At 42.3% G+C, this 27,600-nt stretch overlaps 1 protein-coding gene across 2 annotated transcripts in view; it reads left to right on the top strand.

Annotated features, from left to right (window-relative positions):
* Positions 1 to 27,600, top strand: part of TRPC7 (transient receptor potential cation channel subfamily C member 7) — a 72,216-nt gene that overhangs the window by 32,995 nt on the left and 11,621 nt on the right. For both annotated transcript variants that reach the window (XM_032703308.1, XM_032703307.1), the window contains exons 4-8: positions 8,015 to 8,179; positions 12,263 to 12,479; positions 17,334 to 17,567; positions 19,433 to 19,697; positions 25,646 to 25,841. In XM_032703308.1, the coding sequence (XP_032559199.1) occupies positions 8,015 to 8,179; positions 12,263 to 12,479; positions 17,334 to 17,567; positions 19,433 to 19,697; positions 25,646 to 25,841 (1,077 nt within the window). The remainder of the gene's footprint in view (positions 1 to 8,014; positions 8,180 to 12,262; positions 12,480 to 17,333; positions 17,568 to 19,432; positions 19,698 to 25,645; positions 25,842 to 27,600) is intronic.

A 27,600-nucleotide genomic window follows, 5' to 3' on the forward strand; every position in this document is an offset into this window, starting at 1 on the left:
GTGCCCACTCTGGTTGTTTTTTGAGATGCCAAGAGGACATTGTTTTTCGGTGGTTTTTTTATTGTGCCACGCTTTCAGATGAATAATTCAATAATAAGGGTTTTCAAGTGGGTTTGATTTTTGCACAGATATGAAAATCCTGGAACGTTAAAGGCTGGGACTTGCAATTCAGTTGCTTGTTTTCAGATAAATAATTCAGTGATAAGATTTATTCATACATGTGAAAAGAGGAGAAATCAGACATTAACCATAAATCTCCTCGGAAAACCTGCAGCCCAGGAGGATTTGAAACTGAAGTTTTCCAAAGAGCCAACCACCTTATTCATGACCCTACAGAAGAATGCTGAGCACAAAAAAGAGCCCCATCCTGGCCTCAGGGAAGTCAAATCATAAAGAAACTTCAGTCAGAAAAAGGTTTAAACTGAACCAACGAAAGAACTTGTGTAAACTCTACATTTTCCAGTCCCACACCTCAAGTATATCAGACTGACATTTTCATTTCATACGATATAAAATTAACAGAAGGACAACCAAAAGTCCCTCTCTATTCCTTCAACTCTTAGGAGGATTATTAATTTTGCTTTTTCGCTCAGCACTGAGGAGCATTTCTGTTAATGTGAAAATTACATTTGCAATGGTCTTGGTAGTTTTATTTACCCCATTATTTTGGTTTTCTATTAGACTGATTTGGTTTTATTGGGTTTTGTTTCGTGCCTGTTGAACAGTCAGATGCCTGGTCAAAGCCTGTTTCCATCCACTTTTCTCATCCCAATGGCATCATTCTGTCTCCTTCACAGGGCTGAGCCACACAGGGGGTTTGGGGCAATGACACAAACATTGGGGTGCTGGGATGACCTTCCCTGCCTTGCTTCTGTCTCCTTGGCACCTCTGCAAGGTGAGATCCCAGTGCTGGGAATGCACTCACTGATTTAGCAGAGAGTGGATCTATCCCAAAAAACCTCCTGCTTTTCCCGAGTCACAGGAAAGAGATGTGGTTGCAAACTGTAGCTGTGCTAAGGTTTTAAGTGTTCAAAATCAGAATTTTGTACCAGATAACTCAGGTCAACCAGCAAGTAGATGCAGATGTTGGATTTTGATGAAACTTGGGAACATTTGAGTATCCTGGGATTTAGTAGAAGTATTTACCCGCTGCCAAATGGCTCTAATCAGAGAGATATTTTGGTTCAGAAGGAGACATGTGAAAGGTTTTATGAAAGGTGTAACTTATTACTAAAAACACACTAAATACTTAGGGGTTTATGCCTAAAAAGTAACTCAGAGGCTGAAGATGCACAATCAGCTGGGTTTTTTTCCTGTTTGTTCCAGCTCACCTGGGCCCTGCTTACAAATCTAAACCTTTTGCCTTTGCTGGCAGGTTTAGAAATGCTGAGGTCAGGCTGCAGAGAGCAGGGCTGAACACTCCCCATGCCTGTCAGAAAGCTCAGCTGAAGGATGAGCCAGAAGCTCATGAATATTTGTGTGATGCCATTAGACAGTCAAATGAACCCCAGGGACAGAGGGGAAGCTGCACAATCCTCAGGGCAGGGATGATTCCTTCCTTCATGTTCTCTGTGTGTCTGCAGCAACATCCCAGAGGACCTTTTGTCACGCAAGGTTTCCTTCTGTGCAATGGTCAGACCCCACTGGAACGAGGTTTGATCTGCTGAATTTTCCTGCCTCCATTGAAATCTTTCTTTTGCACCTGGATGGAGGAATTTTGACCTGCTTTTACTCTCCCTTGTAAGGTTCCTCTGGTTCAAAGGGTTTTTAAAATTGAGCCTGGGGTCATGAATAGAATTTACTATAATTAGAGGAGGTCTCTTTTGTGAAAAGGTCCCAGTGTCACAACATGAGTATTTGGAATGGAATTATAGATGTTATTCTTAATTCACTGGCAATAGGGCAAGTACTTTTCTATCTCTTTCTTAAATTCTCCACAGTTTTACTTGCCCCTCTTACCAGCCACAGCAGCAGGGAGCCAAATTCCAAACATATTTAACCTCTGACAATCTCAACTGTCAGAATTTATTGGCACAAACATTTGCACATCTTTTTCGCTCTCCAGAGCACGAAATAAATATATAATATCATAAATAATTTCCCATCTGCTTCTGCTGAGGTGTCTCAGAATAGTTGCTACAAAACAGAGGGCTCTTTGTTCACTTGGAGGTTCAGAGAGCAGAGTACAAGGTGAAGATAAGAAAAGGCTGATGCTTGTGCTGGTCTTTTCCTGTGCTGTGGAAATTCAGGAATTCTCACTGAGCTCTGTCGTCTTCTGCTCTGCATCAGGTGAAACAGCTTTGCAATAGGTGGGTCTTTTACTGGATCAAAAAACTGTTCTGACACATTTTCCACCTTTTTTCCCTCCCCCCAGAAAGTATGTTCCAGTTAAAGAAAAGTATTTTATTCAGTATAAATCCAGACTCTTTATTTAGGCTTTAAGTCTTAAAAATGCTTAAAATATCAAAGTAATCTTCAAAACTGGAAACCTACATAAAGGCAAAGGAATTACGTTCTGTTTTAATACTTTAATTCATTTTTTTCCTATCATTTACATGTTGACACATGTTTGTCCTTTAATTCACCTGACCCTCTTTGGTGAAATGGGATTATATTTTTCACCCTTGGGGGAAGAGCAGTAACATCCTGCTTTGACTTTTCCCTGAGTTTCTTCCACCCCTGTTGATGTTTGCTGCTACTCCCATCTTCAGCAACCTGCTGAAAAAAAGATGATTTCACATCTCCTTTGGTGAAGGTTTCACCGGGAGAAACGAGACACACGAGCCCAGCTTGGCCTCCCTCCCTGCCTCTGGTTTTGCTCATGCACAGCTGCCAAGGAAACCCCAACTCACCTTCCAGACCAGGACTGGCTTTGGTATTTTGGGAACACAAGCCTGACAAGCTCAGCTCAGGCTGTGTTTGCCTGGAAATCTTCATGATAATACCCCTGTACTTTCATCTTTGCAGAGCACACTGTGGTTCAGATCCCCCCTGGTTTTTCCCACTGCTCCTGCTCTAGAGTCCTAGAATGGTTGGGCTTGGAAGGGACCTTAAAGATCACCCAGTTCCAGCCCTCCTGCTGTGGCAAAATTGAAAAAGCCATAAGTACAATCCACTTGCTGCCCCTCTCATTTTTGCCTGTTATTCAGAGGTACAAGGTTACTCCAATGAGTCACCCAAAGTGTTTCAGCGTTTTAACTCTGTTCTCCAGCATTTGCAACATTACACACCCAACCCAGGGTCCATGTGAGCAGGTGCTGCAGCCTAAAATATGTTTCTCATTGTAGGCTTGCAGAACTGATGAGCTACATCAAAAGATAAATGTTTAATAATGAACCCAGGAAGGTTGTTTGAAGGACATGAATGCAGCTACATGATGGGAAGAGAAATGGCTCATCCCTGCCCCTGCCAGTGTCTCCTGACATCACCAGTGTTCTCCTGAGAGTCTATTTATGCAGCCCCTTTTTAGCTCTCCCTCAGTGATTAAACACACTGAGGTTTGCCACAAGGCTGACAGGGAAGGGACAAGCTCAGAGGACACGACAGGAGCACCTCAGGATGTTCCAGTCACAGCTCTGCTTTGTTAGATCTGACATGCAGGTTTTTAAACTGCTTTCACTGCTTCCCTGATGAGTTTTTCCTTCTTACCTCAGCCCCTGGCTGTGCAGGGTAGCTGCATTAGCAGAGTGAGATGATCCTGTCAGAGTGGCTCATTCTTTTGCCTCAGTGGGAGATTTCTGCCCTTTTTGAGGGAATTAGAATGATTTCAATAATTCCGGTTTCTTTTTGCATGATTAATTCCAAACATCTGAGGCTGACCTCTGTCTTTTACCTGTCTTGCCATAGGTTTCCTTATTTTTGCTGATACCATTTTTCTGTTCAAGGTAGAGATTCCTCTCTTCTTCTTCTCCTTCTTCTTCTCCTTCTTCTTCTCCTTCTTCTTCTCCTTCTTCTTCTCCTTCTTCTTCTCCTTCTTCTTCTCCTTCTTCTTCTCCTTCTTCTTCTCCTTCTTCTTCTCCTTCTTCTTCTCCTTCTTCTTCTCCTTCTTCTTCTCCTTCTCCCTCTTCTCCCTCTCCTCTTTCTCTTCTCATTTTCTATTTTATTTTTCTCTTCCCTCCCCCCCACTTTTTTCCCTGTTTAATGTGTGAGCATTGCCTGACACTCAAGAATTTCCTGGGTTTTTTTTGTCACCTTTCTGTAGCTTATCTGCTGTGTGCCACAGGATAGGAGAGATGCCCTTAAGACAAGGACCACGTGGGGTTTAGGACTGGGTGTTTAAACAGTACCCAAGCACTGGCAGCTTAAGCAATCCAGTGCTATTACTGAACAGCAGAAGTGACCAGGTTCCTCATCACAGGCTCTTTCTCTGTTCAATAGAATAGAAAATAGAAAATAAAAGTCTTTCTATCACAGTGTTTTCTATCAGAAGTAACTTCCCATGTATTTATTGAGGTACAGAGGTACTTTATCATCTGTGTAGTGAAACCCTTGCGTTTTTGAACAAGTATGTTGAGGAAAAAATGAGAGCTGTGAAGTGCTTTCCCACAATGCATATCCATGCTGAGTTACCAGAAAGAGCTGTCATGCATCAAATTAGATGGCAACATGGAAAAGTTATTGCTCAACGTGGTATCCACAGAGGCCTCAAACACTGTTTCTGTGTGTAGAACAGTTCCTTTGGGCCCTTTCAATTCCCACTGAAGGCTTTTAGAGACTTTTTTTTTCCATATGACAGAAAAAATATTCATCTCTATCATTTAATTCCCCGTGACACAGGACAGGGGCTTTTGGAGGTGTCTTTCCTGAGTATTTCAGTGCCTCTCAAAAATGCTGCTTTGGCAGCTTCATTATTAGGGCTGGCTCTTCAGATTGAGGTGTGATTTTATCATGTTTTTTTCTTTAGCTTTTTTTTTAAACTTAAAAAGCTGTGTGACTGATAGGCTGGAGGGAAGCACAATTCCCTTCCTAAACCAGAGGTATAAGGAAAAAGCAGTGCCATCTACTGGGGTCCCAGTGCCACGGGACCAGAACAGCTCCCACTGTGGTTTCTGAATGCAGAAGCACTGGAAAACATTTTGCTTGAGCTCCCAGCTCCTGATGCATTACCTTTATCAGCTTGGAGGGGACTGGCTCTGCCCGTGAGATAAAGCACTTAAGGCTTTTAAAAGGCTGCTTTTGGAGCCAGGCAATGCCCTCCCTGCCAGGGCTTCCATTTCATTCAGAGCTATCTTGCCCTTCTGCACAGCCCTGCCCACACCACTCTTGCTGCAACACTTTCTGCCTCTCTCATCTTCTGGGATGCAGCACAGGAGCATCCACAGTTTGTCCCTAAAAGCCTCCCAGCCTCATTTTCCAGTCCTGAAGAAAAGAAAAGAGCATTTAATGGGAACACTGAAAAAGCACCGCAGCGTTCAGCCCTCTGAAATTCAATATCACTCCCCCTCTCCCCCATTTTTCATCACCCTTTGAAGGATTCTGCCTCGAAGCTTTTGTCTCCAGCTCTGCTCCTCTCCAGAAGAGAGGAAGTCAAATGGCTCTGTGACATCTCTGAGGAGATCTAAGATCAGTGTCTGAGCTGTTGATGGGGACAGGGCTGGCAGTGGCCAGGGTCACTGTGTGTTTCATTAATGTCTGAGAGAGCAAACATAATGAAAAACTGCCCTGCTTGCTGTAAGCAAACAACACATCAAAACTCACCCGTGCTCTGATCTTCCTTATCTTCTTTTCCCCTGGTTTTTGTGATAATCAGAGGGAGATGAACACCATCAAGGCTCCATGGCCTGCTGCCCGTCCTTATTGCCTCGCACAAAATAAATCGTTCCACTGAAGTGCGTTTTATGGCAATTCCTTCTCAATTTTCCTCTATTTGTATTTTCATTGTAGCTGTTCCCAGACAAAGGGGAAAAAATGAAACAGATTAAAATGTCTGATGAATTCTCTGAAATGCCAAACCAGCCGAAGTCTTTGACTGTCTCATTGCCAAGGACAACTGAGCTCCTTTGTCTGAAACAATTCTCATAATGCAATGACCAGTTGCAAGAGGAGGAAGCCTGGATGTTTCTTGGGCCCTTCATCTCAGAAGTCTGCACAATTACTGATGTAATTCTCCTTTCCATGAGTTGCTACAATTGTTGTTGAATTCATCACATCTGAAAATAAAATTTACAGAAAGGATAAATTCTCTGTTGAATTTTCTTCCACTTCATCCTTCTGTCTATTAACCAGGAAGATAAAGAGCCCAAGCAGCATCAGCACAAACACTGGACCTTAGGAAATGCCTCCTTGTGGTACTGCTGTCATCACCTCCACAGGAAACTTTAAATGCTCAGAAGGACTAGGACTACAATTTATAATTACCTTTTTTGACAGTTTTCTTATTTTTGAAAGCAGTTTAAAAGAAAGCACATTAAAATGGGGGAAAAAAAATCCAGAGACAAAGGAGGTCAAAAGTACCTATCAAATGTCTTGGTTCTGGTTGACTTTGCCACTGAATAAGTCTTATAGGCTTTTTTTTTTTATTTCTCTTTTTGAGAAATGTAGACCCCAAAGCCTAATTCATCAGAAGAAGCACATTTTAAATAGCTGCTAATGTGCTATTAATGAAGGAAAAGTGCTACTGCACAGCAATCCTAATTACTGTGCAACTGTATTTCATCCTGCACCAGCGATGAACTGATCATTTAAACTCACATTTAACAGTTTTGTTCTTATGCAAACACATCAAAAAGAGTCCATTAGGTTCACAGATAGTGAAGATGAAAGTAGAGTTAGAATTTTCTCTACTTTTCAGTTACAATAAAACTACAGGCAGCTGAAATCCCCCAGCTGGGTGAAGTTCAAAGGGCTGACACAGGGCAAGGTTGGTCACCAAGCCCTCAGTAACCTCTTATTTCCTCCTCTCTTTCTCTCTTGACCCCCTTCATCCTCCCCTTCACCTCCAGAAAGTTCTGCTCCCTGAAACAGTGGAAAATTTTACATTTCCCTCCCAGGAACATTTGTTCAGCCATTGAACTAATAAATGAAACCCTCAGTTCTGCCAGTGCAATTATCTGCATTAGCAACATATTTATTTTTCATCTTTTCTTTCAGTTGTTTTGCCTTTTAATTACCTTTCCTTGTGATTAAGGATAGTCACATTCTAAATTCAATCACCTTGAAGGATAACATAAAATAGTTCAATCTTTTATTATAAAACTCTTACGTGGGATCTGGTGTTGCTGTAATTTTGCCATTAAGAAATTGCCCTTTTCCCTTGTCTACTGCTGCCTTGTCTTTTACCTCTGAACAATAAACTGAGGAACAGTCTCAGTTCCAGAATACAAAACATGTACTTTCTGTACCAGAGCACCACAGTTTTTTCCCTCCCGCTGTTAGATTTGTCTTTTTGTCTGATCAGCAAAGAAGGAGCTGTCGTTTTTTGAAAGGTACTCTGAGATGAAGCATTTAAAGTAGTAAAATACTGGCCAGATCTCTCATAATTTACAGGAGAACCCTGTAGGATGGTTCACTTTTGGTCTTCATGCAGTGAATACAACAATATAATATTAATGCTGTGTAAACCTACTATGCCAATGGTCTAAGTCTTTAGCAGGTCAGCACAGGTGGGTTTTTTTCAGCTTGAAATCAAAGCCCCTCTGTTTCTTTTCTGCATCTCAATGTAGACTCTATTACCCCAAGAAATAACTTGCTCAGAGGAAATTTGTCAGTGCTCTCCGCTGATGGATTTTGTGTTTTAGCCCACAAAAAGCATATCCATGCTTTTTAATCATTAAAAAAAAAATACTTTTTCTCTAGAAAAGACGAGGAGGAGAAGTGGAACATGTTCTGCCAGTACCTGGAGATTTTGGGTGCCTGGTTTGCAGTTCTCTGCTGGTGACACCCTAAGATGTGTTGGACAATAAAGACGTGCCCTGCCTTGTCCTGTGGGCAAGTTAATCAGGGTATTCCCTGAAATCTCTTCCTCTTTCCTCTTCAGGCAATGCTACTGACACCTTTATTTCTGTTTCTCTCTCAGTTTGTGGCCCACCCCAACTGCCAGCAGCAGCTGCTCACCATGTGGTACGAGAACCTCTCGGGCCTGCGGCAGCAATCCATAGCTGTGAAGTTCTTGGCTGTCTTTGGAGTCTCCATTGGCCTGCCCTTCCTTGCCATAGCCTACTGGATCGCTCCCTGCAGCAAGGTACAGCCTCAGCAAGGTGCAGGGGGTGGTTATTTCATCCAGGGCATGGAATGAAGTCACATCTTTTTTCCATCATGTTGCTGGGAAGTGATTCGTGGTACCCTCTGAGGTTGCCCAGGGGAGAGCAAGCCTGAGGTGTTGCTTGACATACACACTTGGGACTAACAGGCATGGCTTGAGATTCATCTTTTTTAAAGGTGGGATGGTGGGGAAATAAAGTAGGTGCCAACAAAAGAACAGGAAGAAATGGATAGGAGGCAACAACACAGGAGTGGGGTGAAGAAAGAATAAAAGCCACCAAAATTTGAAATAACTAAAGGAGAGAAAATTCTTGTTGCTCTTTTAGGGATCTTTGAACTCTTGTTACTTTTATGTACTTTTTGTTGCAGGTTCCTCCCTTCTCCAGGTCTCCTTTCTTCCCTTTCCTTCTCCTTTCTGAGCTTGTGGTTTTAGTTAGTGGAGCATTATTATGGCACTTGGGCCTGAAAGTCTGGCAAGCCCCAGGGAACTTCTTAGTGTTGCAGAGATGAGACTGAATCATACAATCCTGATGCTTTTGAGAGAAAAGATGATGAAACTTGAAATAATTCAGTGTACCTAAATAGAGATCAGATGGAGCAGAAGGGTTTTAGAGACCCAGAGGTCAAAGGACCTGAGCCAACCTTTAGTTTAGGTAAAGATTATGTGGTGTAGAATGAAATTTGTAGAGGTTTCCATCCTGAAAGAGTCTCCTCAAACAAGTGGAGATGAATAGGTGTGTGGCTGAGTGATAAATAAACTACTCTTGCCACAGAAAAAGAAGATAATTTCACATTCAGCAATAACCAGCAACATCATCCATTACAAGGTAGACACCTTCTGCAGGAGGCTTATCACAGGTACTTAAATTTGATCAAAGTGACCCTGGCGCTGATAATGTATTCAGTCTTGAAAACATTTTCTCCACTTTCCTCTAACAACCAGTGAGGAATCCTTTCTTAATTTATCCAGCCCAAAAAATTATAGATCCATGACCAAGTATTAAGGAAAAACTGTAATTTGAAAAGATTTATATTAGCACAATCAGAAAAACAGTCTTTCAAGATGTCCGAGATGATAAAAAATTTTTGGTCTCCTCCAAAATAGCTCCAAGAAAAGTACTTTCTCTTAGACCAATTGACTCTGCAACTTCATCTCCTCAAGGTTTGTATCAGCACAAAGCCCCTCATCTTTTATGAATCACAGACAGGACCCCAGAGTTGCATAAAGAGAAGTTTGTGTGCAAGCTGGGCTGTGCTAAGGGTGCTTTGGGCTGGGTTGTAAAGGGAATTAATGTGTGGAATTACCACGTGGATTCACTCATGGCAGACCCCGGTCTAGCAGGGATTTAGGAAACTGTTTAATCTCCTTCACCTCTGTTGAATGTGCTGGGAGTTGGCAAACCAGCCAACAGCAACACTTGTGGTATGTTCTCAGTATTACAGAGGTCACATTTGAATATAGCAACAGGTGGGAAGAACAATTAGACCAGAATAAGTGGAGAATTTAAATGAAAGGCATGAAAACTAAGGAGAAATAAAGTGAGGTTAAAAAATTTAAAAATGGTTATACAACAGAAAAAAAAAGAAATTACTGAGAAAGTTATTTGTATTTAATTTCTTGAGGTAGGTTTGCTGAAATTAAAAATGGGGGGGAAGGGATATAACTTTTCATCAGCTCATTACACTAAACCTTTCATGCATTCTCACTTTTCAGTATTCCTTTCTTTTCACCTCACTTTAGACTGTGAAAAACAACAGGTAACCTTCTAGCACAGAGTCCATTTGACATTTCTTTCAGCCAGGGATTGTCTTTCAATGCATAGATTTGCCTTGATCAGAACAATGGAGTCTTGATTTTTTGATTGTGAGAGAAATAACTGAATAACAAATGCATTTTCCCCCTCCCTGAACTGGTACCTCCCTCTAAATCATCATTATTAAATCCAAGGGCTGGGTGTTGATCCATGAGCTTTGGATCCTCTAAAGGTGTAACTGCAGAAAATTCCCCAAAGGCAGCAGATCCACTGAAAGGATGGGGGTGTTAGAGGTGATTTATGTGTGATGCAGAAGATTTTTGATTCTGAGCAGCCCAGTTTTGTCCTGGTCAACTTTACAAGTCTTTTACTTGGTTTTAACTGACAAAAACAATCTTGATACACAGCTGGGTAATGAAATAATTTTTATAGTAACAATCAGTTAAGATATTTGACTTAAATCAGGCCTGTTTTAAGAGACACACTGATGCCCAGGAATGAGTCAGGGATTAATTTCTGGACTAAGGCAGGGAGAAAAATGAAGGAAATCTCTGCTGAGGAATACTGTTTATAAGAGCTGTCCTGACCAATCCTGCTGTGTGTCACATTCTTAAGATGATCAAATTCTGCAGTTCCACACAGAATAATAGAGGAATTCATATCTCAAAATAATTCCTTCCCTCATGTATCTTAGCAAGAAACTTGTTTTCAAACCTTTCCTCCCTAGCAGAGAATTTTCTTTAATAAAGCTCTGTGGGACTAGACTGGACCATACCAAATACCCCCTCAAAAAATTGGTAAACAGTATTGACTGGAGTTTGCAACTCAGCTTTAAGTGTTCTTCTGCATTCAGTTGCACAGAGCTGTCTATTTTAAAACCAGTTTTAGCGTCAGTCATTCATTCACCTCTGGATGCACAAACTGTTGACAAGAGCCATGAAGTTTAAGCCTGTCCTGTCCTGAAATATCCAGGTTGACTCATCCACCTCTTTTAGGCCATGACTCCTGAAATGAACTGTTAGTCTCTGAAACCTTTTTCACTGGTGATCAAAAGAGGAGATAAAAGATTGCAACAGAAAAGTTGTACAGTCTGTTGCCTGAAAATATGATGACAAGAGCTCTACTTTTAAAATATTTCCTGTTCTTCAGTGACCAGAGAGCTGGGCTCCTTTGAATTAATCTACTCTTAGAGATAAATAAAAACCCAAGGAATTTCCTTTTTCAGTCCTTTTTCATATTTTTTATGGAGTTTTATGATTAAGTCAGTAGATATTAAGAAAAATTTGATGATACCTTGCCACCAAGGGGAATTTGCTTTGAGGGCTGTTTGCAAAGGGCCCATCCAGGACAGCTCTTCCATTGCTCCCTGTCGTGTCCAACACCACAGGCTTCAGTCCTACTGCTCCTAAAAATGCTTCCACTCTGACATTTTTGGGAGTACTGGTTTTTTTTAGTTCACAGAAAATGTAAAATTAAAAGAGTGATATTTAAATTCATTGACAAAGAAAGCCTCTCAAGAAAAATGGAACAAATATTATCTGTAGAGAAGAGACCTGCTGCTCTGGTTCTTGGCTTAATGTCCTGAAATAAATCCTTGTGTTCTGGGAGTGATTCCCCAGATTTTGTAGGAATTATGACAGAAGATTATCAAAGCAAAGCATATTAAAAGCGTTGCTAGAAAATATTTAAACAGAAGGCTGTTTCTTACACATTGATAATGAACCAAGAATTCACCACTAATAAAAGATTCTAATATATAACAGTGATTTAAGGGTGAGAATTGGGTCCACCACTAGGATTTATAGTGACAAATAAGGACATTCATACTCACATATACAAACAAACATGCCTCTCATATAAATGTCCTGTCTCTTCATTTTCCACCCTCCATATGGCCAGGACAATTAGATGTTACATGTAGGTTTAAAGGAGAAATATAAGATAAAAAATTATCCAATGCATAATGTCTAGTAATAGCAAACAACAACTGGAACAAATCTAAACCCTATTTACTTAATGATCTACAAATAAGTTCTGAATCCTTTTCACCTTGGGCAAACCGTAAAAACTTTTGTGGGAAAAAATTCAAACGTTCATATTTTTGCTCTCTTCCAAAATAGCTCCAAGAAAAGTACTTTCCCTTAGAGCAATTGACATTGCAACTTCATGGGAACTTTTATGGGAAAAAATTCAAACGTTCATATATAGGAATGGAACAATATTCAAATTTTTATGGGAAAAAAACTTCCAGGAGGTGGATAAATAAAAAAAATTAAAAAATCTTCTGTGTTTTCTGGGTTCCACTGCAGCTGGGACGGACCCTCAGAAGTCCCTTCATGAAGTTTGTGGCCCACGCAGTTTCTTTCACAATCTTCCTGGGGCTGTTGGTGGTGAACGCGTCGGATCGGTTCGAGGGAGTCAAAAATCTCCCCAACGAGACCATCACGGATCACCCCAAACAGATCTTCAGAGTCAAAACTACTCAATTCTCCTGGACGGAACTGCTCATCATGAAGTGGGTGTTGGGTAAGTAAAACCAGACGTCTACGAGCCCTCGGGGGAAATTTGAGCTTGTCAGGAATAACATGACAAAGGAAAAGGAAAAAAAAAACCAAAACCCAACCAAAAAGCCAAACTAAACAAACAAACAAACAAAAAAATACCCCCAAACCAACAAAAATCCCCAAACCTGAAAACAAACCACCATAAGCCTAGGGGTTGATGGCAGAATTTTGATTAGAAGAGGATAAAAAACTATAATTTTGCTCCCTGCTTTTGAAACTGTTGAAGGACGTTTGGGAAATTGTCACTTTCCTGATTTTCCATTTTCTATGGTAAATGTTATAGATGTTGCCTGTTTGCCTCTGTTGGTTTAACTGTTGCATCTTAAAGAAGGTAATATTATAATAGAAAGTTGCAGCTTCAATCTAGGATGTTGCTCCATCTCAAGTAAGCAGAAGAAAGCGTGGGGAGCCTGCCTGATTTATTACCCTGGGATCCTATTATGATCCTATTATAATTCACTGAACCTCAGCTATTTTGTCTGCAAAATGGAAATAATGTTATTGGCCTTTTTTTTTTTTGCAATGCACTCTGAGTTCTAGTGATGAAAACTACCAGGCAAGTAAGAGCTGGATTTTATGACATCCCCAGTGTGAAATTCTTGACGGTGAGAGGACAGCACAGAGCTCAAATCTTTTAGAAGAAATTAAGTTATTCAACAATTATAAAGTAAGGATTCGTGTGGGTGAACCCTTCAAGTGCAAAAAGTATGTCACAGGCACAGGTTAAATTTCCAAGGAGTTTTAGGCAGATCCAGATGTATTACTTTTCCTCCAAGCTTCATTTATTCCTGGCAGATCAGTCAGCTTGAACCACTAATCTAAACAAGCTCAGGAGGATTTATTGGGAAATTGAGCTTATCAACTGTGCAGAATCTTTCTCCACCTCTTTTATATCTATTTTTGCTCACCACCATGATTCGGATTCTTTTCTTCCAGCAAATAATTCCACTGTTCCATAAGTACTGATGGCATTAAATCCCCTGAAAAATAGGATAGGGCTGCTCTATCTGATGACTTCCTGGCCACTGTTTCTTTGTTCCCTGTCCCTGCAATAATCAGAATCCCATGCAGGATATTAGGCTAGAAAATGCTGAATAGATGCCAGACTGGATAGAGTAAGCCTGTAAGATACATTTTTAAAATGCTATTAAAGCAGTTGGACAAGATGATTAGATTTTAGACTAGGTATTCTTTCCTTATAGGCAGTAGGTTTCCATCTGCTTGGTGAGTTCCTGAGAGATGAAGAAGAAAACATTTCATTTGAAGCGAAGGTTTTCACTTTTCTGAGAGAAGAAAAGTGATTCATTGTCCAGACTCCTGAGTATAATGAGATTTTCTAATGACTGCCTACATCTGCTCTGACAATCTGCTCTGGCCATTTTACCTGCCTGCCTACAGAAAGCTTCAAACAATGGTTCAGCAATCCTAGAGGTGAAAGTTTGGTGCAGATGGCCCAAAGCTGGCACAGGGACTTGGGCACTTGTTGAGCCCCACATGTGACCTTGAACTTTAAGGACTGTGAAAGCACTAAGGGTGGTGTCTGCTCAGCCTTTTGGTGCTAAAAGCTTACAGGTATTATAAATATTTATAGGTAAGTAGAAATATAATTAAATAAAAGCAGCTGACATAGATCAATTTAGTGGCCTTCTATGATGGAGTGATTATGTAAGGGGACAAGGGAAGGGCTGCAGATGTCATTTAACTGGATTTCTGTAAGGCCTTTGGCACTGCCCCCCACAACATCCTTCTCTCTGAATGGGACAGAGATACATTTGTTGAGTGGACTATTAAGTGGATTAGAAAGTGGTTGGACAGTCACATCCAGAGGATGGTTATCAATGGCTCAAAGTCCTGATGGACATCAGGGACCAGTGGTGTCCCTCAGGGGCCCATACTGGGACCAGTGGGATTTAATATCTTCATTAATAACATAGACAAAGGGATCTAGTGCACCCTCAGCAAGTCTGCAGCTGACACCAAGCTGAGTGGTGAGGTTGACACATGTGAAGGATGGGATGCCATCCAGAGGGACCTGGACAAGCTCCAGAAGTGGACCCATGGGGATCTCATGATGTTAAACATGACCAGCTTCCCCCTTTGTACATGGGGCACAGCAATTCTGGCTCATGCATCTGGGACTTGTCTGTGTCTCCCCTGTAGCCAGGTCTTCCCATCCCTTCCCTTCAGATGAGGAAGGCTGGGATTCTCCTGATGAGCAGTATGGACAAAGTGTGTGCTGAAAGCAGGGAGGTTTCATTCCAAGGGGCAAAACCCCCACTGTAAAAGCAGCCAGGGTAGCAGTTGGACTCTGGGTAGATGCAGTCTGAGCACTATTAATCTCTTAATCCCACAGCCTTTGGTGGATGCAGGAAGGCTCAAAGGCATCTCTGCAACATCAGCTGCTCCTGATTTATGTCCCAGGCCAGCAGATATAAAATCTGACAAACTGCTCCTCTGTGCACAGGTGGTGAGCAGCACTTCTTGCACACTCCCATTTTTCTTCCAGATGGGCTGTGCCTGTAGCTTAACTCTCCTTCCCCTGCTGAAACCAGACCTGCTCATCAAGGTGACATTTCTGATCATCCCTGCTGCAGGGGAACAAGAGACATGCGGGAGCTGGAGAGCAGGAGCTGCTCACATCCCACATCTCCGTGCATCCAACTCAGGGAAATGGCAGAGCCTGTGGGGGCTCTTTAAAAACCACATTTAAAAGAAATCCTGGCAGAGCTGCTTTACCTACTCACCTTCTCTTATTTCTTACATCCCACCTTATATCCCATCCCCTGAATTTTAGCTGCTTTTTCTCTTCTCAGTACTTTTACTTAAGGAGAAGCTTTGAAATATTCTCTCCCCATGTATAGACAATTATCCAGCAGTACTGACTGAATAATTACTGGAACTTTTCTGCTTGTCCTTAATAGACATTTTTAAAAAATGATTGCCACACAGCTGGCAAAAAGAATGATTATAGGCCAATAGTGTGATACTTTCACTGAGTGATTCTAATTTTAGTCAGTCCACTCAGTTTTAGACACTTCTTACTTCATTAATCTGTGACTTAGGTATAGTAAGTGAGCAAGATTAGAAATAAATTTGGATGGGAGAGTTAATATTTCAACCAGAAAAGTCATTTCTGGTCGTCAGAGAAGGAGTGCTTTGTTGGGTGATGCTACCACGTGATTTTTCCTGGAGAGCTTTAGTACCTTAACACGACACACGCACGTCACATGCAGGGCTCATGGCTCCTATCCATCATTCCAGGGAATTTAAAAAGCATTTTAAAGCTGGAAATGTTCCTTTAATATTTCATCCTCGCTCCAGGAAAATTCCTGAGAAACCAATTCTTCCACCTGCTCTCTGAGGCTATTTATTATTAAACCTTGCTCGTGCTGAGTGACAGTTTGGGATGAAGTTCTTGCTTTTACTCAGCCAAGCACCTGCAGAGGTTCCTCTCCTGCCCTCCCTCTGCTCAGCACTCAGATCTCTCCCAGGGCAGATCTATACAGGGCATAACCTATATCAGGGCACATCTCCAGGGACATTCCAGGGCTGTGGAGGTCACGGGCTGGCTGTGCCTTGGCTGATGGGGGTGTGGAAAGCTCAGCTTTCCTTTCTCTCTTTAAATCCTTGGCTGCACACAGGGACTGACAGCAGCAGCTCTTCACTCCTCCCCCCTCCGGCTGGATTCCCACTGACCTGTTTCCGTGCCTGTAACCCAGTGCACCTCCTGGGACACCCTGTGCTTCCAGGAGTCTCAGAAGTAGCCAAGCAATTGCATTTCCATGCCACACCGCAACAGCTCCCAGCAGAGAGGATGAAAGGAGTTCACAAGAAGAAGATTGCAGGAGGCCACATGGAAATCAGCAGGCGCTGCTCCTTCTTCATTAAACGAGAATTTTGCTGCTGCTATGGAAACAGGACTGAGGAGAGTGCAGGAAATATTTATCAGTGGGTTAAATATTCCAACACTTTATCTATTCAGGAGCAGGGTTTGACCCTGGAGCCCTACTGTGATTGAAGGTTGGGTAAATTAGTGAATCTGCCCTGAATTCTTGCCTGCTGAATTCACCTGTCTGCTCCAGCACTTCCCCATAGGAGATAGATGTTAAAACATTTGAACTCACTGAATTTGGCATTTACAGGTTTATCTGTAAGTCTGTTGTCAGAAATCCTAAATTCGGGTTAAACTCGGTGTTTAAAGTGATAGATCAGACTTTAATGTATGGAAAGTCATTTTTTAATTCCAAAAGCTTTATGAAAAGTATTGCAAGGGCAGAACTTCTGTCTTGCCCTTTCTTTAATCACACTGAACTTAATCTTGGATCTTTTCTCTTGCACAGCTCTGTTTGCATTCTCAAAATGGACCCACCCACTACTTTAGGGAAGGAGGAAAACAGCAGCAGGGCAAGCAGAGCCATCTTCAGTGGCATCGTTTGGCAAGGAGATTTTGGGGACAAGAGAGGAAATCCACATTTTTCCCAAATATAGCAGCAACAGGATTTTCTAGTGTCATCAGAATTTCTGAACTGTGCTTTCTGTCATCACCAGAAATCAGCTTTACCGTTGATTTATACAGTGATATTTTGAAATTTCTGCCTCACGAGCACAAAAGGACACGTGAGGCAAAATTTTGAAAGAATTTTTAAGAAAAGGTGGCGTGAACCATTGTCAAGAAATTCAATTTAATTAAAGAGTTATTTGCTTCAGTTTTAGAAGCCACTATTGGCCAGGAAAGAGGTCTGTCTGAACACAGACACACCTTCTGTGTCTGAACATACACACACCTTCTGTTAAACACGTCCTGTCCCCTCCACAGGTATGATCTGGTCAGAGTGCAAGGAGATCTGGGAAGAGGGGCCACGGGAATATGTGGTGCATCTCTGGAACCTGCTGGACTTTGGGATGCTGTCCATCTTTGTAGCATCATTCACTGCCAGGTTCATGGCTTTCCTCAAAGCCTCTGAAGCACAACAGTACGTTGACCAGTACGTTCAAGACGATGACCTCAACAACGTCACCCTTCCCCCTGAAGTTGCTTATTTTACCTATGGTAAGATGCTTTTTGTTCTCTCATACTTCCCATTCTTTTAGGCTAATATGTGGCAGTGCTGAAAGCATGTTTATTTTTGGGGATATTTGTGTGGGTTTTTTCTAATTAAACCAAATTATTCTTCCCGGGTCTACCCATTCCAGCCATCTTCCTAAACAGTCAGAAAGGATCTGAGCCTAACTCAGTCTCTGATACTGTCCTGAGACTACATTCAGGTCAATCACATCCTGAAAAAGCAGCTTGAGCAGCAGATAATCAGGAACTGGGAGTGAGCAGAGTATAATTTGCATTACAGATGAAGTAACCTGCATGGTTTTCCAAATGTGAGAGGAGGGAAATGTGTGAATAAATATAGAATGTGGGGCTGCATCTCTAACTGTCGGTGCACTTTATGCTTCTGTTACATCCAACACCTGTACAATGGAAATAAAAATAGCAATTACATCCATAAGCTGCTGCTCTTCAAAACCTGTATTTTCATAGAGCCTAAATTGTCTGTAAGTGCTAAAGCAGCAGCAGTGCCTGGACAACGTTGTTTTTGATGGCTGAAATGGTTTTTCTTTGCTGTACAGCATGGGGACCGGATCCAATGCACCCCTCTGCAAGCTTTACTTGTCACCCTGAGCAAACCCCAGGAGGATTTTTGCTCACAGAGGGGCTCCAGGAGCTCCAGAGGTGGGCACCAAGGAACACCATTTGCTCCCTGGAGTTGTAAGGTGGTTGTTCCAGTGATGTGCTTGGGCCGGAGAGGGGGATCTGAGGCAGCTGATTTCATCTACTGTAGACGTGCCCCACACAGCACCAGGGACACGAACCCTGACCCCACAACCTGGTGGTCCCACCAGCTCAACCCCTTGCTTAGTGTGTCCCCCCTGAAGGAAAACATCCCTCCTTCTGCCCAGGCAAGCGAGAACCATGGAGATGATGAAGTTTTTCCCTCTCTGGTTTGCTACCAATCCATTTAAAGTGAGTTCATGATCCAAAGGTGCAAAGGGTCCAGAACAGAATATCACAATGAGATCCTGTGAATTTCTCTGTCTGCTGCTTTTCCTTTGGTTCAGATTTTACTGCAAATAATGCCTAAATTTACTGCTGTGGCCCTAAAGATGTCACATGTTTTAGCCCTGAGCCACAGTCTTTTCATCAAGAAGCTCAGTTGACGCAAGGCCACTCATAAGACATATTAATACAAATGTTCAAATTTTCAGTAGATTAAGTAAATGAGGCATATCTGGTATCAACAAGGAGTTCTTTTAGGTAAAAATAGTAGTGACTAGACTGCAAGAACTGGTTTTAACGTAAAGATAATATGAAAATTATATGGTTTTATCTGTATTTTATTATACATTTTATAAATATTTTTTATATATACATATATATCTGCTTTACCTGAACAAATCCTAACTTTCTTATCCAGTGGTGGGGATAGAGATCTCAGTCTCCCTAATGCTCCCTTCCCAAATACTGACACAGTGCCCTGTACAAAACCTATAGCTATACTCCACTGCATTGTGCTTTTTGTTCTCCATCTCAAGAGCTTCACGTGGAAAAGGCACAGCACAGTTGATATTCAACAAACAGAAAATACCTCATTTGTTTAAAGCCACGCTATTTTTTTGCTGTGTGGCTTCAGTGAATCCCAGTGACTTGTTCATTTCTCATCTTTACCACGTGAAAAGCACAACTAATTCACTAATTCTCCAGCAAGCTGAGGACTTTAGCGCACAGTTGTTCCAAAGCTGTTTTTTTTTTCTCTTTAACTCCTGGCCAAAGCCAAGATTCGGTGTGGAAAAGGGTCGTTTATGGTGATAGCTTCCACCTACCACTCTTTGTTACTAACACCCCCTGTACATGTATTGTTTTAGCCAGGAACAAGTGGCTCCCCTCGGATCCCCAGATCATTTCAGAAGGCCTGTATGCCATAGCTGTGGTACTCAGCTTCTCCCGCATTGCTTACATTCTTCCAGCCAACGAAAGCTTCGGCCCCCTGCAGATCTCCCTGGGCAGGACTGTGAAGGATATCTTCAAGTTCATGGTCATCTTCATCATGGTGTTCCTCGCCTTCATGATCGGAATGTTCAACCTTTACTCCTACTACCTTGGTGCAAAGTACAACCCCGCGTTCACCACGTGAGTAGCTGTGGGGAGAGCGGCTGTTCCCGCCGCTCCGGCCTCGGGATCTTTGGGAACTCGGCTCCAAACATCCTGCTCTCGTGTTTTAGGGAGATGTTCCTAAAAAAGCCCAACTGATGTTCCTTGCAACCTGTGCCAAGTCTCGTGCGGTTTCACAGGAATCTAAAAGGGGGAAAGGCTCAATCCCTTCTGGGCTGTTGCTGGTGCTCTGGTGGTTTCTGGGTGGGGGGAATCACACCCAGATTTTGACAGGGAAACTCGTCCCACAGTTCCAGCCCTGGCAGCCAGCTCTAGGCCTGAGTGTAGGGAGCCGAGTAAGTTCAGAAATGGTTCTTTCTGGAAATCAAAATAGCAGGTCAGGAAAATGTTTTGGGAAGATGCTCAGCTCAATGTGCCAAGAGATGCAGTGGGGAAGAAGTTAAACCTAAGATTGTTGTTCTTAAAACTGCAAGGTGAAATGTATGTAAAATAAGGGAGGATTTCTCTTCTCTGAGATCCAAGGCCGTGAGTTCAATTCTCAGATGGGCCATTCACTTAAGAGCTGGACTTGATGATCCTTGTGGGTCCCTTCCAACTCAGAATATCCTGTGATTCTGTGATCTGTTTTAGGACATCACCTGAGTGCAGCTGTGACTATTGGGTGCACTTCTGCAGAGCCAGCTGCTGTCATGGTGCTCAGAACAGAGCAAAACAAACCAGGGTGTCTGGGATGTGGTTTCTAAGTCCTGACTGGGAACTTTTCAGCAGAGGCCATGTGAAAGCTGTGTGCCTTAGGGACACAGTGGGGACTTTCCTGCTTGTCTGTGAGGGAATGTGGCATAATGTTTTCCCCTTGCTGTGAGCTGACTTCCAGGAAACCACCCCAGAGCTGCAGTGCCTGAGCCCACGGTGGTTTCCAGGTGCAGAGCAGACATTTGATGCTGCATTTGATGTGTCAGTTCTCTGCCATGTTACACAGAGAGCTTGGGGCTTAGCTCATCCCTCCTCTAGGAGAAAGGGCCTTTTCAGCATCACTTCTGTCCTGCAGGTGGCTGTTGCCTTCCAGGTTTACCACACCACCCTCTTGTGCGACATGTAACCTGTAACATTACATTTGCCTCCTCTAGTCGAGCCAAATATGCCTCCTAGGCCTCTTCTGTAGCCTCAGGGGGCATTTTAATGGAAGGATTTATGAGACCAGATGCATTTACGTTTATCTGTGCTCAGTGGTGAGGGAGAAGAAAATTGAGTGTGTGGGCTGTGACTTGCTTCAGATTTGAAGAGAAGGAGATGCCCTTGAAGCACAAGACTTAATGAGAAGTCGAGTCATTGCCATCCCTGACTGCCTGGTGGCACAGCAACCCTCACTTATGGTATCCCCCAGGCACGTCACTGACAAATTCCAGTCTCTGATACAATTCTGCACAGTAACTCTCTTATTAGTACTCATTAGCTAAGTGGATCTTCCAGGAGTTACCATCATTTGATTGGAATAATGAGCAAACATTCACTAAAAATGATGACTGCTCAGTGGAGTAAAGATTGCTTAAATACCCAGGGGATATTTGGGCTGGGGAGAGCTCTTCCTCCTTAACTTCAGCCTGCTGACTACTTATCCCGGAGGGACTTCGTGCTGTTACAAAGTAAATTTTCCATGAGCGTAAATCTTCCTTTTTAAGAATTTGGAAGAGATTTTAAGAATACTTACTTTCTTCTGACTATTTAAACACTCAGGAGTGTCAAATGATGATCAGTGAAAACGAGCCCTTTCATCGTATGAAACAAAGAGAATAGATTTACATTCCTCCCCAAAATCCTTCTTAGACATTCCATTCAGCAAGGAGCCCCCAGGGTAGACCAGTCTAAACAATTTTAATAAGCTAATTACAAGGTTATTTTGGCAGATGGGCAGCCACCAGCTATAGTAATGTTTCCTTCTCTATTTTTCATGGCTGTCTGTGGGTCTTGATGAAGGTTGTGGCTCCTGCTGCCTTTAACTTACACGTGAAAAGGAGGAAGATTTCAGTATTAGTGTTAAAAAAGGAGCTCAGCTGCTCATTCCCTGAAAAATCATCAGGGCTAAGAAGAGTGTTGCTTAATTTGGTGTCCTCACAACCCTCCTGTGACGGTGACTTTAGCGACATCGCCGGATGCATTTCCTGGGGGTGGTTTGGGAATTCTAATGAGGATGGGTGACATTTTACAGCAAGCAAGTTTGGCCCTGAGAAATGTGACTATTTGACTGTGGGACCTGATTCTCAGAGGTCACTTGGGTAGCTGTGACAGAAGAAGACCCCTTGGATTCGTGCACTTCATTGGCTGTGGCAGCTTCGAGGGGTGTTGAGTCGACACCTCCCTGGATGGGCCCAGTGGGAACCCTTGGACAAAGAGCTGCTCACTAAAATAACTCCAAATGACACTTTTATGAAAACCACACCTTCCCAGGACAGTATGTAGGCAGAAAAAAGAGTGTACTTTTGTGCAGATCACACTCAGAGGGAATTGCTTGCTTAGTTCTAATGTTAGTTAGTGAATGTTTGGTGCAACTTGACTTTCACCTTTCCTTGCTATTACATTTCTGAAATCATGCTCAATTTCTCTTCTGTTGTCACCTACAGAGCAAGAATGTAGCATCCCAGTGGCCTCTGAATCAAGTTATTATGCAGAGCTTCTCTCATTTCTTCCATTTTGATGCTCTGGATGCAAAGGAAATAAAGATGTAGTGTGTACTCCACACAGCCAAATATAGAGATTATTTACCTAACCGTGGGACACTTTCAAAAATTTTTTGAGGTTCTTCCATGCTGAAAATCAGACCATTTCCACCCCCAGCTATGTTTATCTGTTTATCATATGCTGTGTACAGCACACAGCTCTTGAAACAGCCTGTAATTAAGAACATGCCATGCAAACAAAATCGAGATGGAGGCAAGGCTGATTGTGTTCCTCTTGCTTTCTGCATCACAAATCAGGCTGAAGGCTGCAACACCAGGCTTTCTGTCTCCCTCTCCCCAAAGGGAAATGTGACTCACTGTTCAGAGCCAATGCTGCTTCGAGGCTTGAAGGCTTTTTTTTCTACTTGTTTTGCTTTGTCAAAATGTGGTAGTTTTGTAGATTATATTGGCTGCATCGCTTTTTTGGCAGTGATAGTTCTCCAGCTCATTTAAGGAAATCAATCTGAAAGGATGCCTTGAGCTTTCTTAGAGAGGAGGGCACAAGGCTGACATGAAATCATAGCCTTGCTGTGATCTTTTTTGATAACAACACACTGTTCTTTACAAAAGTGAGGAAAATCTGTAACTAGCTTATTGTCTATGGTCTGTTTTCTTCCTCGATGCCAAATCTTGAGGTTTTACTGAACTCTGAGTTCTGAAACAGACAAACAGAAAATTATCTCAGTTGTCTCCCCACTGCAACAGTTGGTTCTCTCACAGCAGAGAGGGAGATTGCAGCAAACCCACCTCCCCAAGGAGCATCAGTCAATCTGTCACTGCCAGACCCTCCTGCTGCCAGGAGCTGTCAGTCTGGGCAGGACTCCTGACTTCCTCCATCCCTTCATTTGTCTGTCTTTGGGAAGGATAAAACACCAGCTGACCTCACAGGAAGGGGGTAAATTGCTTATCTGGCAACGATGAGACACATCTTGGAATCTTTGGGAGCTTGGCTCCAAACATCCTCCTCTCATGTTTTAGTCAAATGTTCCTAAAAAAGCCCCACGGATGTTCCTTGCAACCTGTGCCAAATCTCCTGAAATTTCACAGGAATTTAAAAGGGAGAAGGAAAGAGCCACCCAGCCTTTTTTGGAGGGTAGGGATGGATTAGTACAAGTCTCCTTAGAAGCATTTCACCTGCAAGAGGGAGTCTTGTATCTACCTGGGGGCATTGCTAAGCACCAGTTTGGGGTGCTACAGGTCGGGTCAACCTCTCCACCACCTTCCCAGTCCCATTTACCTGACCCTGGAGATAAGGACTGTGAACATCCCACAGGAACCTGGTGCTCTGGCCTTTGTGGTGCTCAGGGTGGCCAAGGCTGCTCACAGTCCTCAATTAACTTTTCAAGGAGAATCTGGCACTGCTGAAGTATAAAGGTTAATGTTTAAGCTGCAGAGAAAGGAGCAGAGCTGACATGTATTAAACTCTGCCAGTAGGATGGAAAAGCACGGGAACATCTCCAAATGAAAAAGGCAGGTTAATAGCAGGGGCAGCTGGGCTGGAGGCTGGGGGTTATGGCTTTTATTAGCTTGAAAAATTACTTATAGAATCATAGAATCAGCTGGGTTGGAAGGGACCTCCAAAATCACCAAGTCCAACCTTTATGTGGTGGGTTTTGATGCCAGGGATCTTTGGTGTTACATGTGTTCTTTAGCTGGGAAGCACAACATTTATTGAATGGCCAGACTGCTGCCACAGGGTGAAGGGAAGGGGACACATTAATGCCAGTCAGCTCTGCTGCAGGTGAGGGCAGGACACGACAGCAGAGTGGCACAGGAGGGGAAATATCCAGCAAGTGGAGAAGTGATGGCACTTGTTTGCAGCCCACAGCTCATCCCACAGGTGTCTCTCTGCAATCCTGCAGAGCAACCAGGGGGTGTGAGTGCGGTGTCAGTGACTCTGGGGATCATGGAGGTGGAGGAAAAAGCCACATTTTAAAGGCAGTGGTTCAAAACCCCACTGAAGCTTGCTCCTCACTGGTCAGTGCAGTTATACACTGTAAATATTACACTGAATACTTACTGCAGTCTTACTGCTACTTGTAAATGAAATATGGAATACCCTAAATTATGATGGGCAATAAATACCAGTTTACTGTTGCAGAAAGGAACTGCCCAGCCTTTCAAAGGGTGGAAAATAATTTCTCTTGCTTTCACGAATGGTGCAATCTACGCTGGAGTTTACGTAAAGTTTATTGTTCCTGTAGGATATGTCATTGTTTGTGTCTATAAGCTGTTGTTATAAACAGATTTAGCAGGATTAGTCTGCCACTCTAGCAAAAAACATTTCCTCAAAATAATTTGTCAGTGGCATTGTTTCCTTTCAAGGTGTTTGCTCCTGGCAGGCAGGAGCAGAGAGGAAGCAATTAACTGTTAACAGGCTAAGGATTTCTTGGGAAAGGCAAAATGCCTTTTTAATTAAAAATTAAGCAAACTGCTTTGAAAATGTGCCACATCCTTCCTCCTCCTCCTTTCCTTCCTATTCAGCTGTGGCTGCTCCCTTCTGCCTCTCATAGCCCTGAGTCCTTGATCAGACTCTCCTTTTGACCTGGCAGTGTAACCACATTCTGTCCAGCCCCACTTCTCTTTCTTGTTGGCTTATTCCCTTCTCTTTTTCCTATCTTTTATTTTCCTCTGATTCCTTTCTACTTTCAAGCAAGGATAATAATAAAATCAAAATGCCTCTCTGCAACATCTTCTACCACTCCTTAATTTTAATTTTTTGCTACAACTGCTTGGGTGTCTGACTTGCTTGCAGTCCAAAGCAGGATGGGAAGAAAACCAGGTTATGGTCTGACTATATTTGCACTCTGTGTTCTCTATATTAATGCCACAAATCAGAACTTTCCTGTCCTCTCTTCTGCCCTGGAAACTTTATATAAAGAGGTCAGACTCTTCTGTCTTCTCTGGATGAGAAAAGAATGAGTGAGTAGAAGCAAAAAGCCCTACATAAAAAGTTTCAACCTGCAAGTTTCCCATGGAATTGTTGTCCTTAATAGGGACACAAAATCCATGTGACAAATAATGCACCTGATAAGAACAGATGGAGCAAATCAGGGGACACTGGACCTTTGTAGCATTAATCAGAAATCATATTTCTTTATCAAATAAGGAAATATGATTTGGTACATCCCTGTGTGATGGATAATGGGCTACAATAACTGTGCCAAGACATATATTTATATTAGTGTATTGCTGTTTTATTATTAGCACCTGGTACCAACTCTACAAAGCGACTGTTTGCTTCATTTTCAGGGTAGAAGAAAGTTTTAAAACCTTATTCTGGTCAATATTTGGCTTATCTGAAGTGATATCTGTGGTGCTGAAGTACGACCATAAATTCATTGAGAATATTGGATATGTGCTCTACGGAGTCTATAACGTGACTATGGTGGTGGTGCTGCTCAACATGTTAATAGCCATGATCAACAACTCCTATCAGGAAATCGAGGTAAGAAATTAGGTTACAAACTCAGTGTGTTTAATTATCACTCATAATGAAAATGCTAAAACAAACAAACAAGGAAGCTGTAGCTTATTCCGTATCCAAGATTAGGATTCTGACCACACATCTTACACTGTGCAAGAGTTGAGGCTGAGTCTGTCCCCAAATTATAATTGAATTAATCATTAACAATGAATCATTTCTAGAACAACTTCAGCTTCCTTGTTTTTAATGACCCTCTGTGAGTAAACACAATTTCCGTTACATGTATTTAATGAAAGTGGTTCATGGTATTTTTTATTCCCTGTGTTGGTTGTGATAACTTCTCCAAATTGTGTTGCCTTAACTGCATTGTTTGCTTATAACAAAGTGATATTTCATTTGGCTTTTTGCCCTGTTCTCTACTGGTTAAACTCTCCAGCCCATATAGATCTGAAGCTCATGCATATATATTTAAAAATTCCATGTTTTCCAACTACCAAGCACATAAAATTGATTCAGATGATTTTTTTTTTTTTTTTTTGAGGAGTCTCTAGGTCTGAAAATTATGACTGCTTGGACATTCACAAAAAGCAACTTTTAAAGCATATAAACAGAGCCCTCAAGGAAAAGGAATAGTTTCTCAGAAAGGCATTTGCAGGGTTTACCCAGCCTGGCTCAGTAGTGTGGCTGTTGGCAGAGTGGGTTTTGCTAAATGCTTTAGACATAAAGAACTCTCTGCTAATCTAAATAAAGGCAGAAAAAAAATACATTATTTGGAGAATGTTAATGTTGAGTCACCTCTTACTTCTGATTTGTTAAATGTCAAACTTCTGCAGTCGGGTTTGTATTAATTAGTTGTCCTAATCTCCCCTCAGAGCCTGACACTGAAAAAGGCCAGAGCTGAAAATATTTTCTCACTGTAATGTCTGATTCATCCATGCACTGTAGTGCAAATATAACTCAATCCTGTGCGTGCTCTAACAAAGTCTAAATGTCAGGGAGACCTTACATGTTCTCCCTGCCCCAGAATCTTTCCTGCTTGCAGAAAGCAGAGCCATTTCTCCAAAGGTTTCTAATCACTTAAGGACAAGCATTTTCCTGAATCTTCTTCATTTTCCTGAATCTTCTTCACCTGAAACAAGCTTTCCTTCAGAAGGGGTCTCAGCCTCTTGCTGCATTTTCTAGTTCAGTGTAGCAGACAGGGATGCTCTTGAGAGTTTTTGAAGAAAAAAAAAATCTCTGAAAATACCTGAATAGGTGGCCTATATTAACTTTCTAGTCTAACCTTTGTGATGAGCAGTTCCCTGGCAAAATGCTTTGTCATCCTTCCTGATTGCATGGAAATTTTCAAACCTTGGTTCAAGATTACCTGTGACTATCACAAAGCAGAACAAATGTGAGCTGCCTTGCCCTGATCCTCCTAACTGAGGAAAAACTGCTGCATCTCCTCCTAATTCACTTCAGTCCTCAGCAGCAATGAGGTTAAAGACAGTCATACAATTATAGAGTTGTTTGGGTTGGAAAAGACCTTTAAGATCATTGCCTCCAACCATTAATCCAGCACTAAACCATGTCCCTAGGTGCCACATCTACATGTGTTTGAATATAGCCCAGGGATGGAGACTGACTGCAGAGAAAATCCCTTTTGCCACTGTGTTTATCTGAGAGCAGCAAAGTCGGTAGTGACAGAGGATGGACATTTCTTAGGAATTAAATTCCATTAGGGACAGTGGGGAGGGATATGGTTTGCTTGTCACCTGGAGTGACAAGACCATGTTCTCCT

Source organism: Chiroxiphia lanceolata, chromosome 15 (assembly GCF_009829145.1).
Source record: "Chiroxiphia lanceolata isolate bChiLan1 chromosome 15, bChiLan1.pri, whole genome shotgun sequence".
Taxonomy (NCBI): Eukaryota; Metazoa; Chordata; class Aves; order Passeriformes; family Pipridae; genus Chiroxiphia; species Chiroxiphia lanceolata.